At 36.2% G+C, this 11,840-nt stretch overlaps 1 protein-coding gene across 1 annotated transcript in view; it reads right to left on the bottom strand.

Moving 5' to 3' along the window:
* The window catches only part of LOC18049879 (sn1-specific diacylglycerol lipase beta), a 9,984-nt gene extending 4,483 nt beyond the window's left edge, over positions 1 to 5,501 (bottom strand). Inside the window, exons 1-9 of the mRNA XM_024187517.1 lie at positions 5,238 to 5,501; positions 4,197 to 4,338; positions 3,328 to 3,547; positions 2,966 to 3,188; positions 2,652 to 2,743; positions 2,017 to 2,122; positions 1,385 to 1,543; positions 714 to 813; positions 331 to 452 (exon numbers count right to left, since the gene is read on the bottom strand). Of these exons, the coding sequence (XP_024043285.1) occupies positions 331 to 452; positions 714 to 813; positions 1,385 to 1,543; positions 2,017 to 2,122; positions 2,652 to 2,743; positions 2,966 to 3,188; positions 3,328 to 3,547; positions 4,197 to 4,338; positions 5,238 to 5,501 (1,428 nt within the window). The remainder of the gene's footprint in view (positions 1 to 330; positions 453 to 713; positions 814 to 1,384; positions 1,544 to 2,016; positions 2,123 to 2,651; positions 2,744 to 2,965; positions 3,189 to 3,327; positions 3,548 to 4,196; positions 4,339 to 5,237) is intronic.
* Positions 5,502 to 11,840: the final 6,339 nt, after the last annotated feature.

Below are 11,840 nucleotides of genomic sequence, written 5' to 3'. Positions count from 1 at the left end.
AATCTCTCACAATGGCTGAGATTAGTTTATGGGCTAATAGTATAGGTTTGTGGCAATCCTCAACTATTAGGCTAAGTTTTGAGTGTGAGTTTAACCCGTGTGCATAAATATTATCTCAAAATATCATGATTTGATTGAGTTGTATATAACTAATGAAAGCTGGTGCCTTAAGTGGATCAAGGAAATCAACTTTGTTTCTCCCTTGTTGCTTATCCAGTGGAAACAAAATCGTTAATCATCTATGTGTATAAAGAATTGAAGTCCTAAAGTGTCACCAAATTAAAAATTAGAAAATCAAACGTACATCAAAAGATAAAAGAGAGGCCATACTCGTAGTCCCAATAATGTACCGATGGAGCCTCCCAAAGAATGTCCAACTATTTGCACATTGTAACCATCACACTCACCTCCAGCTCCAAGCAATGAGGAGAGGAAGCCAGTTGAATCAGAACCTGCAACGAGGTAGGGATTCGATTTCCTTTACCAATCCCGTATTGTGTAAATTTCTTCTGCTAATATCGCAATAAAATTAAGAATTTTTATAACAAGATTCTAAATTGTTGATGAGAAAAAATGATGTTGAGAAATCTTCGAAGAACAGTCCAGTTGGTTGGCCCTTTTGCTTCCAAAGCAATAAGTCCAAATTCAGGTATGAAAGAGTGTTCTAGGAACAAATTAAGAAAGGTTAACATTATTATTAACAGTGTACTCACTGTCATCTCTAGGATTTCCGTCCACTTGCATGAAAAGTTCCCTTGCAGCATCTCTTATACCGAAATGTCCATAACGTGGGAGGGATGATTTCACAGTTTCCTTCATGCAAGGTTTAATATTACCACTATTGCAAACAAGAATAAAAGGCTTGTCATTAAAGGTTAATTTGTTAATTGCACCTTAAATCTCAATAATAAAAGGTGCAGTTGTAAGTAGTTATGTAAAGTGCTGATAAGAGATATAGCCCTGCCTCAGAGTTGGCATAATAAAGGAAAAAATGAAAAGAAAAAAAAAAAAAAAGAGGTTTGGAGGCAAGCGACCCCGTCTTTTTTCGTAATTTGGTAAGTTTTACGTCAGGGTTATGTCTCTATATTATTCTTCGGTTATGTACGCATGCTTGCTGGCATATTAGGACTCTAATAATTTATTTTAACTTCTTTCTTATTAGGATTATAATTTAGGGTTTGAATTAAATTAAAATTAAGATTGTGTTGAGCTACTATAAATAAAAAGTTCTCATTATGTTTTCAAGCAAAACAGTTATAAAATTAATTCCAACCCTTGTTAATTTCTCTCTTAATTGTTAAATTCTTCAACTCTTCTCTCTTGAACTCTATAATCAAAACCCTATAGCCCTTAACACGGCATATCTAAGAAAGGAAAGAAAGACATACTTTAATAACCCATCTAAGTCTTCTTCGGATAGGAGGCATTCATTGCCTAAACCATCAGTTATGAGGTCTTCTGGGGTCTCAGTTCCTCGTATAGTAATCACTATTGATCTTACATGATGTAAAACCAAAATGAAGTATGCAGCTTTGCATCTTTCCTAGAAAAGAGACAAGTAATTTAATGATAAAGACTAAACAGAAAACAGAAGCCGAAAAAAGCAGAATTATTTAACAAGCTGGTAAGGACACTCGCTGATCTAAAAACTGATAATATTGCACAGCATTGAATTTATGAAGATCAAATCTCCATGAATGCGATACCAGACAGCATAGAAAGGAAACCCCAAAATAGGAAAACGATAAGTAATTATTGATTCTTTATGTTGTTGGAGAAGACTGAGCCTTTAAAATAGACATACGTAGGCAATTAAAGTACGTAGGCAATTAAAGTATTACACAAGTAAAATTTGGAATTATGCAAGAGAAACGCCAAATTAATGATTTAAAAGAAAGAATAAACAAACATTCTAAAAAAGAGAATCAACAGAATGTAAAGAAGTGAAACTCTCCATCAACTGTAATTTGCATATGGATATAATACAACAATTATCATCATCATCAATAAGCAAACCTTACAAACTCGCCCTCGACGGAGTACATCTTGGGATAAGTTCACGTCCTTTAAAAAAGCTGTTGCATGGCCACGCCACCAATTATCGCCGTCAAGTACGGGCCGCCTGAGAAAAAAATTAATAGATACTATATTCATGAAAACAATATCTTAGAAATTGTATAGGTTCGCCGGCCTAATCAACAGTCATGCTCAAACTCTTGAATGGAGCATTGTTAAGCCTTAAATACTTAGCCAAGATTCATTTTATTCGGTGTGGGCTAATGTCTTTAACACCTCTGTCACTAATCTTTTTGCTTCGTTACTGTTATGGGGTAACATGTTATGAAGCTTACACGTGCTCTGGTTGACTTTGATACTATGCATAAGCCCACTAGTCTAACTCGTGTTAAAAAAACTATAATTTAGAGTTCATTGAGTTACATAACCATGTCTTATATTCTGCTAAAGATTTATTCTTAGTGAATGTGGGATAATATTTCTAATCTTTTAACACTATCTGTTTTTTTGAATACTTTAACACTATCTCGTTAAATGTCCTTCATGTGTTTGTAATTTTATATCTAGGATATTATCACTACAAAACCACATAATGACACACGTCCATCGAGCAACAGTTTGAATTGATCAACAACCTGTTACGAGTCCATAAACTCAAAACCCCTTGTCTATAAAGCCATGCACATGGAAATAAGACAAGATTTCTTCCGACATCGAGCAATGGACCCTGCACCACGTATGATTTTCTTGTCAGATTAACCAATGTAAAGCTTATATATATATATATAGAGTAAAATTCACCTCTTTAGTCTTTATTGTTTCATAGAAGCTTTCTACATTCTTGTAGTTTTAAAGAGGTGGATGCTTAATAATATGCAAAGGTGCGTATATGTATACGTATACGTATATGTATATTAAAAGAAGAAAGAAGAAGGTCAGGCAGTAATACTGTGTAGGCAGCTTCAGCAAATTTATGAAAAGTAGCAGCACCATCAAGCCGTTCTTTAGGTGCCTCCAGAAATTCTTCATAAGATAATGAGGACTGGCTATGCTTTTGCAATAAAGCTAAACCTGCCAAAAGTTCCAGATGACCAGTGCCTGATGCACGATAAGCAACAAGATCACCCAATAACTTTGCAACCGAGTATATTTCATCTTCCTCTGAAACAGTTCTGCAGATATTATATAATAAAGTTTCAATTAGATATAATAAATTAATCAGTTAATTTAGATATAATAAACTAGACGTAATAAATTAATAAGTTAATGATCTATATGCACATTAATTTTTTTTTTAAAAAGGAAACTTACAAGTATTCAACACGTCCAAAACAACACATGATCTCTCGAATAGTATAATCAAATACTTCATGATAGTGAGCTTTCCACACATCATCTTGGGTTGCATAAAATGATCTCCATCTTAAAACATCAGATCCTATAAAACATTGCACTAGTGCTACAAAGCAAACAAAAATCACAAATAAAACCAATAATTTTCTTATCCACCCGTTACCGTCTGACGCGACGCCTGCATCATAAAATAATAAAATTTTTGTTAGATGTGAGGAGACTAGCCAGGATATATGACTCCTTTTTTCTCATAAGGATTTAAACTTAAGATATTAATTAAAAGTCGCTTTCTAGCACAAGCGTCACATTTTTTAAAATGTAAATTTGGCGTCAGTAATTTACAATGTTGTAAAAGTCCTAATCCACATTTTAAAAAATACAGACGCTCATGCTTAAAAATGATAAATAATAAAATAGGTTAAGTATGTAAGGCTTTGGTCAATTGTTAGATACGTGTAATGTTAGTTTGGCTTTGATACCATAAAAAAATCCTAAGGCCTAATCCATACTCAATAGCTATGGTTAGAGTGAAAGTTACACAAGCCTTATATGATTAACTAAAGATTTGCAAGTAGTAACTACGGCAGATGAAGTAGTGTAATCTGCAATTTATTTATTTATTTTTTTGCAAAACATAAAAAAAAAACTTTGTTAAGTATAAAATGACATGCAACCAATTTGAGGCCTAGAGTGTATTAGTGATAAATGCCTATGAAGTGTATTAACTATAAACTATATTCTATACATCAAACATATAAAAACAGGTAAATAGGAAATTTTGTCTCGAAACCAATTGGCAAAAACATTAATAATAACAACTATCTCACCTAAAGCACAACGACTTGGATGAACTCTATCGTTAGAAACATATTTTGCCATGTTGAACATAAGGTAAGTTGCACTCACGAGTTGAAAAAATGCAATTACCATTGCAAACCGGGTCCACCACAGCCATGTTTTGTACCTTATCTGTCCATGCATATATAAGAGACAACAAATTATTATAAAATTTATGTGTGTAGAATTGTGTAACATTAGTGCATTGTATAATTTAGGTTTAGTGTCCCCATAGGCCTGACTGAGTGGTTTTCTAGCAGTTTTATTTCGTTCGTCACCTTAATTTAAATTATAGAAGAGAGTCTTAACATAGAGTCTTAACATTTTTTTTTTTTAATTGAGTTACATAAGGAAGGTTGTAACTTAATAGTTTCTGAGTTTGTTTGAAGTAAACTGCCTTAGTTTTTCCTTCCCATTTATTCTCATTCATCCCTCAGCACATTCTATTTTTGTGATTGTATTTTATTCCTGGATTTCGGAAATACATGAGTAATATTTCATGCCAAATAAAATCTGTTTATCACAAAATAAAAATCACCAAAACATGTACAATTGTTAGAATCCCATGAGAATTAGGACTTTAATTTTAGCGTTATTATTTTCCTATTTAATTCAAGATTTCCATTGTTAATTTGTTTTCTTGTAGGTTATAATTTCTCTAGAACCCTCTAAATACGTAATGTCTTTTGCATTCAAGCAATCAAATTAAAAAACAATCTTCTGACAAATTAAAAAAAATCAATAAATAAATCAACCATTCTCTATCTTTTTCTTTAATTTTTTAGTTAGAACCCAAGGGTCTAGCACAATTAATCCAACACTCACTCTCAAGGGAAGCCAAATAACGATAGCAAAAAGTTGTCGAGGAAATCATGCTCAATAAATTTATTTAGTACATAACATTCTCAAATAAAATTTGAATTTAGAATTAAAATAGAATAAATAAATTATCAATTATCAAGATCCACAACATTAGCATCACAAGAAAAAAAAAATGGAGAGAATTAATAAGAAAAAGTAAAATAAAATACCCGTCTTTCATTGCGAATGATGGTATTAACAGCAGAATCAACAACAGTTTTGGCAGTTTCTTCTTGGACAATTCCGGTTTTAATCATCGTACAGAATTTGATGCCGGCAGCCATTGAAACAAATACAATTGGATAAATTTTGTGGCCATCACAAGATGGAAATGCAATATAAACAAGAAATCCACCAAGGATCATCACCGCTACATTGGCAACTCCCGCAATTATGGTCCCTATCTTTATACTCTTCAGCCTTGACCACCACATTTTTGTAATTTTGATTTTTCAGAAAATGAGATTATTGAGAGTGCTTGCATCCTCATTATTTTCAATATTGGTTGTGATGAGCTCATCCCACCAATGAAAATTTTTCTTGCATGTTCACGTCCTCTTGCGTGTTTGATATTTCACCCACCTTCCCTCAAAAAATGGAATATGGCATTAAATTTCTTTGACAAATTACTATTAGTCGGGCTCATTTTTTTCGATTGAGGGTTCGAGCCTTCCCATATATACGAAAGTTTATTATAATATCGACCGGGGCTGGATTTTAGATCCCTACAGATATTGAGCTGTATAATATAATCTTTAAAAAGAAAGGGTGATATTTGAGCTTTTCATTATATCTCACCGGCCCCCATTTTTTAGTTAATCTTATTAAAAATTTTAAACTAATTTTTATCTCTCAAAATACCCCATCTAATCTAGAATTTATCCTTATTATAATTTTTATCTCTTTTCCAAGTACCCACAATATAAAACTTATAAAATATATTTTAAAAAGTTAAAAAAATTCTCATAATCATTGTAATATCTCTCTCTCTCTCTTTTTTTAAAGGTTTTATCCATCGTTGTCATGACCATAAAAAAGAATTGATACTTTTTCATCATCCTTTATAGTACTGTAGATTAATTTCTTTCATGATTACAGAAATAGAGTATATAATATTTAAGAAGAGATAATAATTTAAAAAGTTAAAAGAAATTAGGGTTTAAGAAATTAGATTAGCTAAATTATATATTAATAAGAATTATCGTACTCAGATAAAATAGATATTGGCATAAAAGTAACCAATGAAGACTGGTGAGGTATAATAGAGGGGGGTCAAATACCACAATTCTTTAAAAAGTTAGTGATCATGTCTTCTACATATGATTAAACCCCCAGCCAAGTAAAACTATTCTAAAAGATTGAGTGGCTTCAATGAATATCTAGACTGATTTTATCATAAAAAAAAGTCTCACAAATAAACTTTTGAAGACTTCTTTTTTATTTTTAACCAATAACTAATCTATTCTTAGCTAATGTTAAGATATTTTTCTTGATCTTTTTATATAATCTTTTCAATAACTTCTTTTAGTTGATATTATATATTTGCTTGTCACATGTACAAGAATTTTATGAGTACATATAGAGGTACTACACCTAATTGTATATCATGTGTAGTTCAATTAAATGTAACTATTAATTACATGGTGAATTTTTAAAATAAATGCACACATGATATACATAGTTAATTGGGTGTAATTACTCCGGTGTACTCTAGAATCTCCATGTCTATATGTAGACTAGCCTACGCAATGTAGACTGGTCTTTTTTGTACTCTAGAATCTCTATGTCTATATGTAGACTAGCCTACGCAATGTAGACTGGCCTTTTTGTCTAACCCTTCCTCTAACTAATATATATATTTTTTAGCAGCTCCTGCCATTTGATACCACATGAAAAAAATAATTTGGGTCCACTCATATGTCACCGATACCATATACAAACTTGAATTCCACATAAACTCATACTTGACTCTTAAATCATAATTAAAAATCAGTTCATGTGTGAATTTGCCTCTGATATCATATAAAAACTCAAATACCACATAAACACATACTTAACTCCTAAATCATAACATATCGCTTTACATGGTTTTAAATTTCTTCAACTGCAATTTCCTCCTTCGAAAAGCTCTCTCCTTTAAGAGGCTTGAATGGAAGTAGTGAGGGGTCGTAAGGACTCATGTGGGCACTCACGGGGAGTGGAAAGTAATCCAAAACAGTAAGCTTTTGGGATTGGGGAGCTGGGTGAGAAAGTTTCGAAAAGCAATAGTTAGTGTAGAGTGCTGGGGCACGAGTTAAAGCTAGCGAGCCGAAATAACTCACTCCCTGCCCTAGCTTTAACTACCATGGACACTGAAGAGCTAATCCGCAAGTGTCAAGCAATAACTATCAGAGAGGAAGACAAAACCAAAATAACACTGGAGGTGAATTTGGAAAAAAAGAAAGAACAAATGATGGCAGGCTGCTTAGTGGGCGAAGTAATGCTCGCAAAGGGAGTAAATAAAGAGGGTTTTAAGGCTGCGTTACAACAGGTGTGGAGGACTTTCAAAGAAGTCAAAATCGAAAGTGTGGGAAACAACATCTTCATGTTCAAATTTGCTGAAGAAGTAGACAAAAAAAGAGTGCTAAAAGGGGGACCATGGCACTTCGACAGGGCATTGATTATACTCGCTGAGCCAAGGGGGATTGGGGAAGTCGCAAAACAATCTTTTACTCATACATCCTTTTGGGTGCAGATTCGTAATGTTCCACTAGCGTGTATGGATAAAGATTTTCTCTGGGACTTGGGCGGGAAGATTGGATCAGTAGAGGAGGTTCAAACTGATGATAATAGAGATTGTATTGGGGAATATGCCAGAATAAGAGTTTCAATTAATATAACACAGCTGCTAGAGAGGATTCGGTTTCTAAAACAAGAAGATGAAACTGATATCTCAATGCCGGTGGTTTATGAACGCTTGCCGGATTTTTGTTATTGCTGCGGAATTATTGGACATCAATACAAAGAGTGTGGCAAGTACCAAGACCAACCAAGAGAAGATCTACCATATGGGAGTTGGATGAAAACGCTTACGGTAGTGGGCTTTACAAAGAGGAATCAGAACAAGGGAAGGTGGAACTATGGGGTTGGAAAATTGGATGCAAAATTAGCAAGCTCAGAAAATCACAGCTTCCAGCAACAGCAAGGGCAAAACCAAGAAAACCCGATATGGGGAAACGGGTCGGTACTAAGTGAGAAGGAAATGGGGCAAACCATGGAGCATGCTAAGAATGATGTGATAGGAGGAGTAGCTGAGCAACAATTAATGCAAGGAGTGATACAGTCAGCGGACAAAGAGCAAAATGACGGCCACAAGCAAGCTGAGAAAAGTGGCAATGCAACAGCCCCAAGGAAAATGGGCACACAAGCGGGAAATGGCATTCCAAAAGAGATGGAAAAAATGCAAATAAGTCATGAAGAGAAAGCTGGAAAAATCGATGGGCCGAAAGTATCTCAGCTACAGCCCAATACGAGGAAGTGGAAGAGATTTAGAGAGCTAAGTGAGGGGGGGGGGGGGGAAATTGAGGTACAAGCTCGGAAAAGGCCAAGGGGGAAAAAACTCGGGCAAAGCCCACGGAAAAAAAACAAAGCTCTCTAGCTCAAACAAGCTCGAGACAAAAAATCTGGTGCATGTCTCTCCAACAGCAAGACTTCAGTTGGGGTGGGAACCACTGGTGCTAGAAGATGTGGTAGTCATGGAAGCAAACACTATGGAGATATCGGCGGAGGCTGGTGGCCAGCCCCGCCAGAAGCTATGAATATCCTCAGTTGGAATGTTCGGGATCTGGGGAATCCCCGAGCATTTCAAGCCTTAAGAAAAATCCTCCAATTGCATGGTGCTCAGCTGGTGTTTTTGTGTGAAACAAATGTATCAACCATGCAAATGAATGTGATTGCAAATAAGATGAGTTTTGAGAATTGCCTTGCGGTAAACGGTAATGAAAGAGGAGGCGGAATAGTAATGCTCTGGAAGTCAGATATTAGGGTGCAAATCAACTCATACAGCCAGCACCACATTGATGCCGAAACTCAAATGCCACATGGAAATCAAATGCGAGTTACATGAGTGTACGATCCGGAAATAAGTCAGAAAAAACACACTTGGATGCTCCTTAGGCGGTTGGCGGTTTTATCTTCTAGCCCTTGGTTGTGTTGTGGAGACTTTAATGAAATTTTACATCCGGATGAGAAGAGGGGCGGCAATGACAGGAACATGAATTTAATTAATGATTTCAGAGAAGGTTTGAGAGATTGTGGCTTAAAGGATGTCGGGTATAGGGGGTATGCTTTTACTTGGAATAATGGAATATATGGGAAGGGATTCATGGAAGAAAGGTTGGACATATTTGTTTGCTCAAAAGCTTGGAGTGACAGATTTGTAGACTGTGCAGCAAGCAACCTAGACACTTGGACTTCGGATCATTGTCCCGTGTTGATGGCTGTTCAAGAGAGAAGGGAGGGCATGAACCAAAGGGGTAGACATTCCTCGCGAATCCATTATGAGGATATATGGAGCTCGTATGACGTATGCAAATAGATAATTAAGGAAAAATGAGGGTTGTATAGAAATTGGAGCAGTGAAGATCCAGCCCAATCTTTTCGACAAGCAACAAAAGCTTCGATGGGTAGGCTGTTGGGGTGGAGCAAGCTGGAATTTAGGAAGCGTGACAGAAAATTGGAGAAGCTAAAGAATCAGCTGCGGGAGTTAAAACAAAGAAGGGTGCAATATGTAACTGGTGAGGAAATTCGGAAAGTGGAGAAGCAAATCCAAAATATTCTCATGGATGAAGAAATCTACTGGAAGCAACGCTCAAGAGCAGATTGGCTTAAGGAGGGGGACAAAAACACAAAATTCTTTCACGGCAAAGCGACGACAAGAAGGAAAAAAAATAGAATTTGGGGGATTGAAGATAATTTCGGGAGATGGATTGAGAAGCCAAATGAAGTAGAGCATGAGTTTTGCAACTATTTCACCAATCTTTTTACATCAACCCAGCCGAGCCAAGACCAAATTGCAGCAGCCTTGGAAGGAATAACTCCGAGAGTTTCAGCCAGCATGAATGAGAGTTTGGGGGAACTGTTTACAGCCGAGGAAGTTTTGGAAGCTCTGAGTCAAATGTGCCCAACGAAGGCTCCGGGGCCGGATGGTTTGCCAGCATTGTTTTACCAAAAGCATTGGCATACGGTTAAGGAGGGAGTGCTCACCACTTGTCTGCATATCCTCAATTCACAAGGTACCATAGGCCCTCTAAACCACACTTACATTGCTTTGAAACAAAAAATCTGAAAGCCTAGGAAAGTGACAGATTTTAGGCCTATTAGTTTGTGCAATGTTAGCTTTAGAATTGTAGCTAAAACAATTGCTAATAGATTTAAGCAAATTTTGCACAAAATCATCTCTCCGTCGCAAAGTGCTTTCATCCCCAATAGGTTGATCACTGACAATATAATAGTTGGCTATGAATGTTTGCACAAGATTAGGCATTGTAAAGGCACGCGAAATGGATTAATTGCATTAAAGCTTGATGTTAGTAAAGCTTATGACAGATTGGAATGGAACTTTTTAGAGCAAACTTTGAAAAAACTAGGCTTCTCGCATCAATGGATTAGCTTGATTATAAGGCGCATTAGTTCGGTTTCATTTTCAGTGTTAATTAATAGATCAGTGAAAGGCTTAATTACGCCTCAAAGGGGCTTAAGACAAGGTTGCCCCCTCTCTCCGTATTTGTTTATTACATGTGCAGAGGCTTTTTCATCTTTGCTGCAGCAAACTGAGCAACAACGACTTATTCATGGGCTATCTTTTATAAACAAGTTGAAGATTTCACACCTTTTATTTGCTGATGACAGCCTTGTCTTCAGCAGAGCTTCCATGGCCGATTGTCAAAATTTGAAGATGATCCTTGAGCGCTACTCCACAGCTTCCGGTCAAATTTTTAACTTCGAGAAATCTTCTCTTTTTCTCAGTGGCAACGTACAGCAAGATCAAGCTGAGGCAATTGGGAATCTCTTTCAGCTCAATATTGTGTCGAGACATGAAAAATATTTAGGCTTGCCGTCGATGATCGGGAGAAAGAGAAACAGCTTTTTCAATGACATCAAGCTGAAGGTTTCCAATAAGATCTCAAGCTGGCAGCATAAATTTTTTTCTTGCGAAGGGAAAGAAGTCTTAATCAAAGCGGTTGTTCAAGCCATCCCAGCCTACGCAATGAGCGTCTTTAAAATTCCGATGGGTGTTTGTGATGATATTCAAAAAATGGTGGCAAAGTTTTGGTGGGGCTCCAAGAGGGAAGGGAGGAATATTCACTGGGCGAAGTAGGAAAAGATGAGCCAAGCTAAATGTTTGGGAGGGATGGGATTTCGTGACTTTTCAAGCTTTAACCGAGCCTTTCTAGCAAAGCAAGGCTGGAGGATTCAGTAATGTCCAAATTTGCGGGTGGTAAGGGTCCTACAAGCCAAATATTTTCAGTCAAAAAATTTCTTGGATGCTAAACTCGGCTCAAACCCTTCATATATTTGGAGAAGCCTTCTGTGGGGAAGGAAAATTATTTGCTCGGGCTCTAGGTGGAGAGTTGGCAATGGTCAGAAAATTCATGTTCATAAGGCTAATTGGATCCCACAGCCTTCAACTTTCCAGCCAGTGGTTAAGCCATCTTTGCCTCCTGATGCTATGGTCTCGGAATTAATCAATGAGGCAAATTGCTGGGATGAGAAGAGGATTTATGAGAATTTTG

Source organism: Citrus clementina, unplaced genomic scaffold (assembly GCF_000493195.1).
Source record: "Citrus clementina cultivar Clemenules unplaced genomic scaffold, Citrus_clementina_v1.0 scaffold_3, whole genome shotgun sequence".
Taxonomy (NCBI): Eukaryota; Viridiplantae; Streptophyta; class Magnoliopsida; order Sapindales; family Rutaceae; genus Citrus; species Citrus x clementina.
Note: the sequence above shows the minus strand (reverse complement) of the source record. Positions and strands in the feature narration are given on the sequence as shown.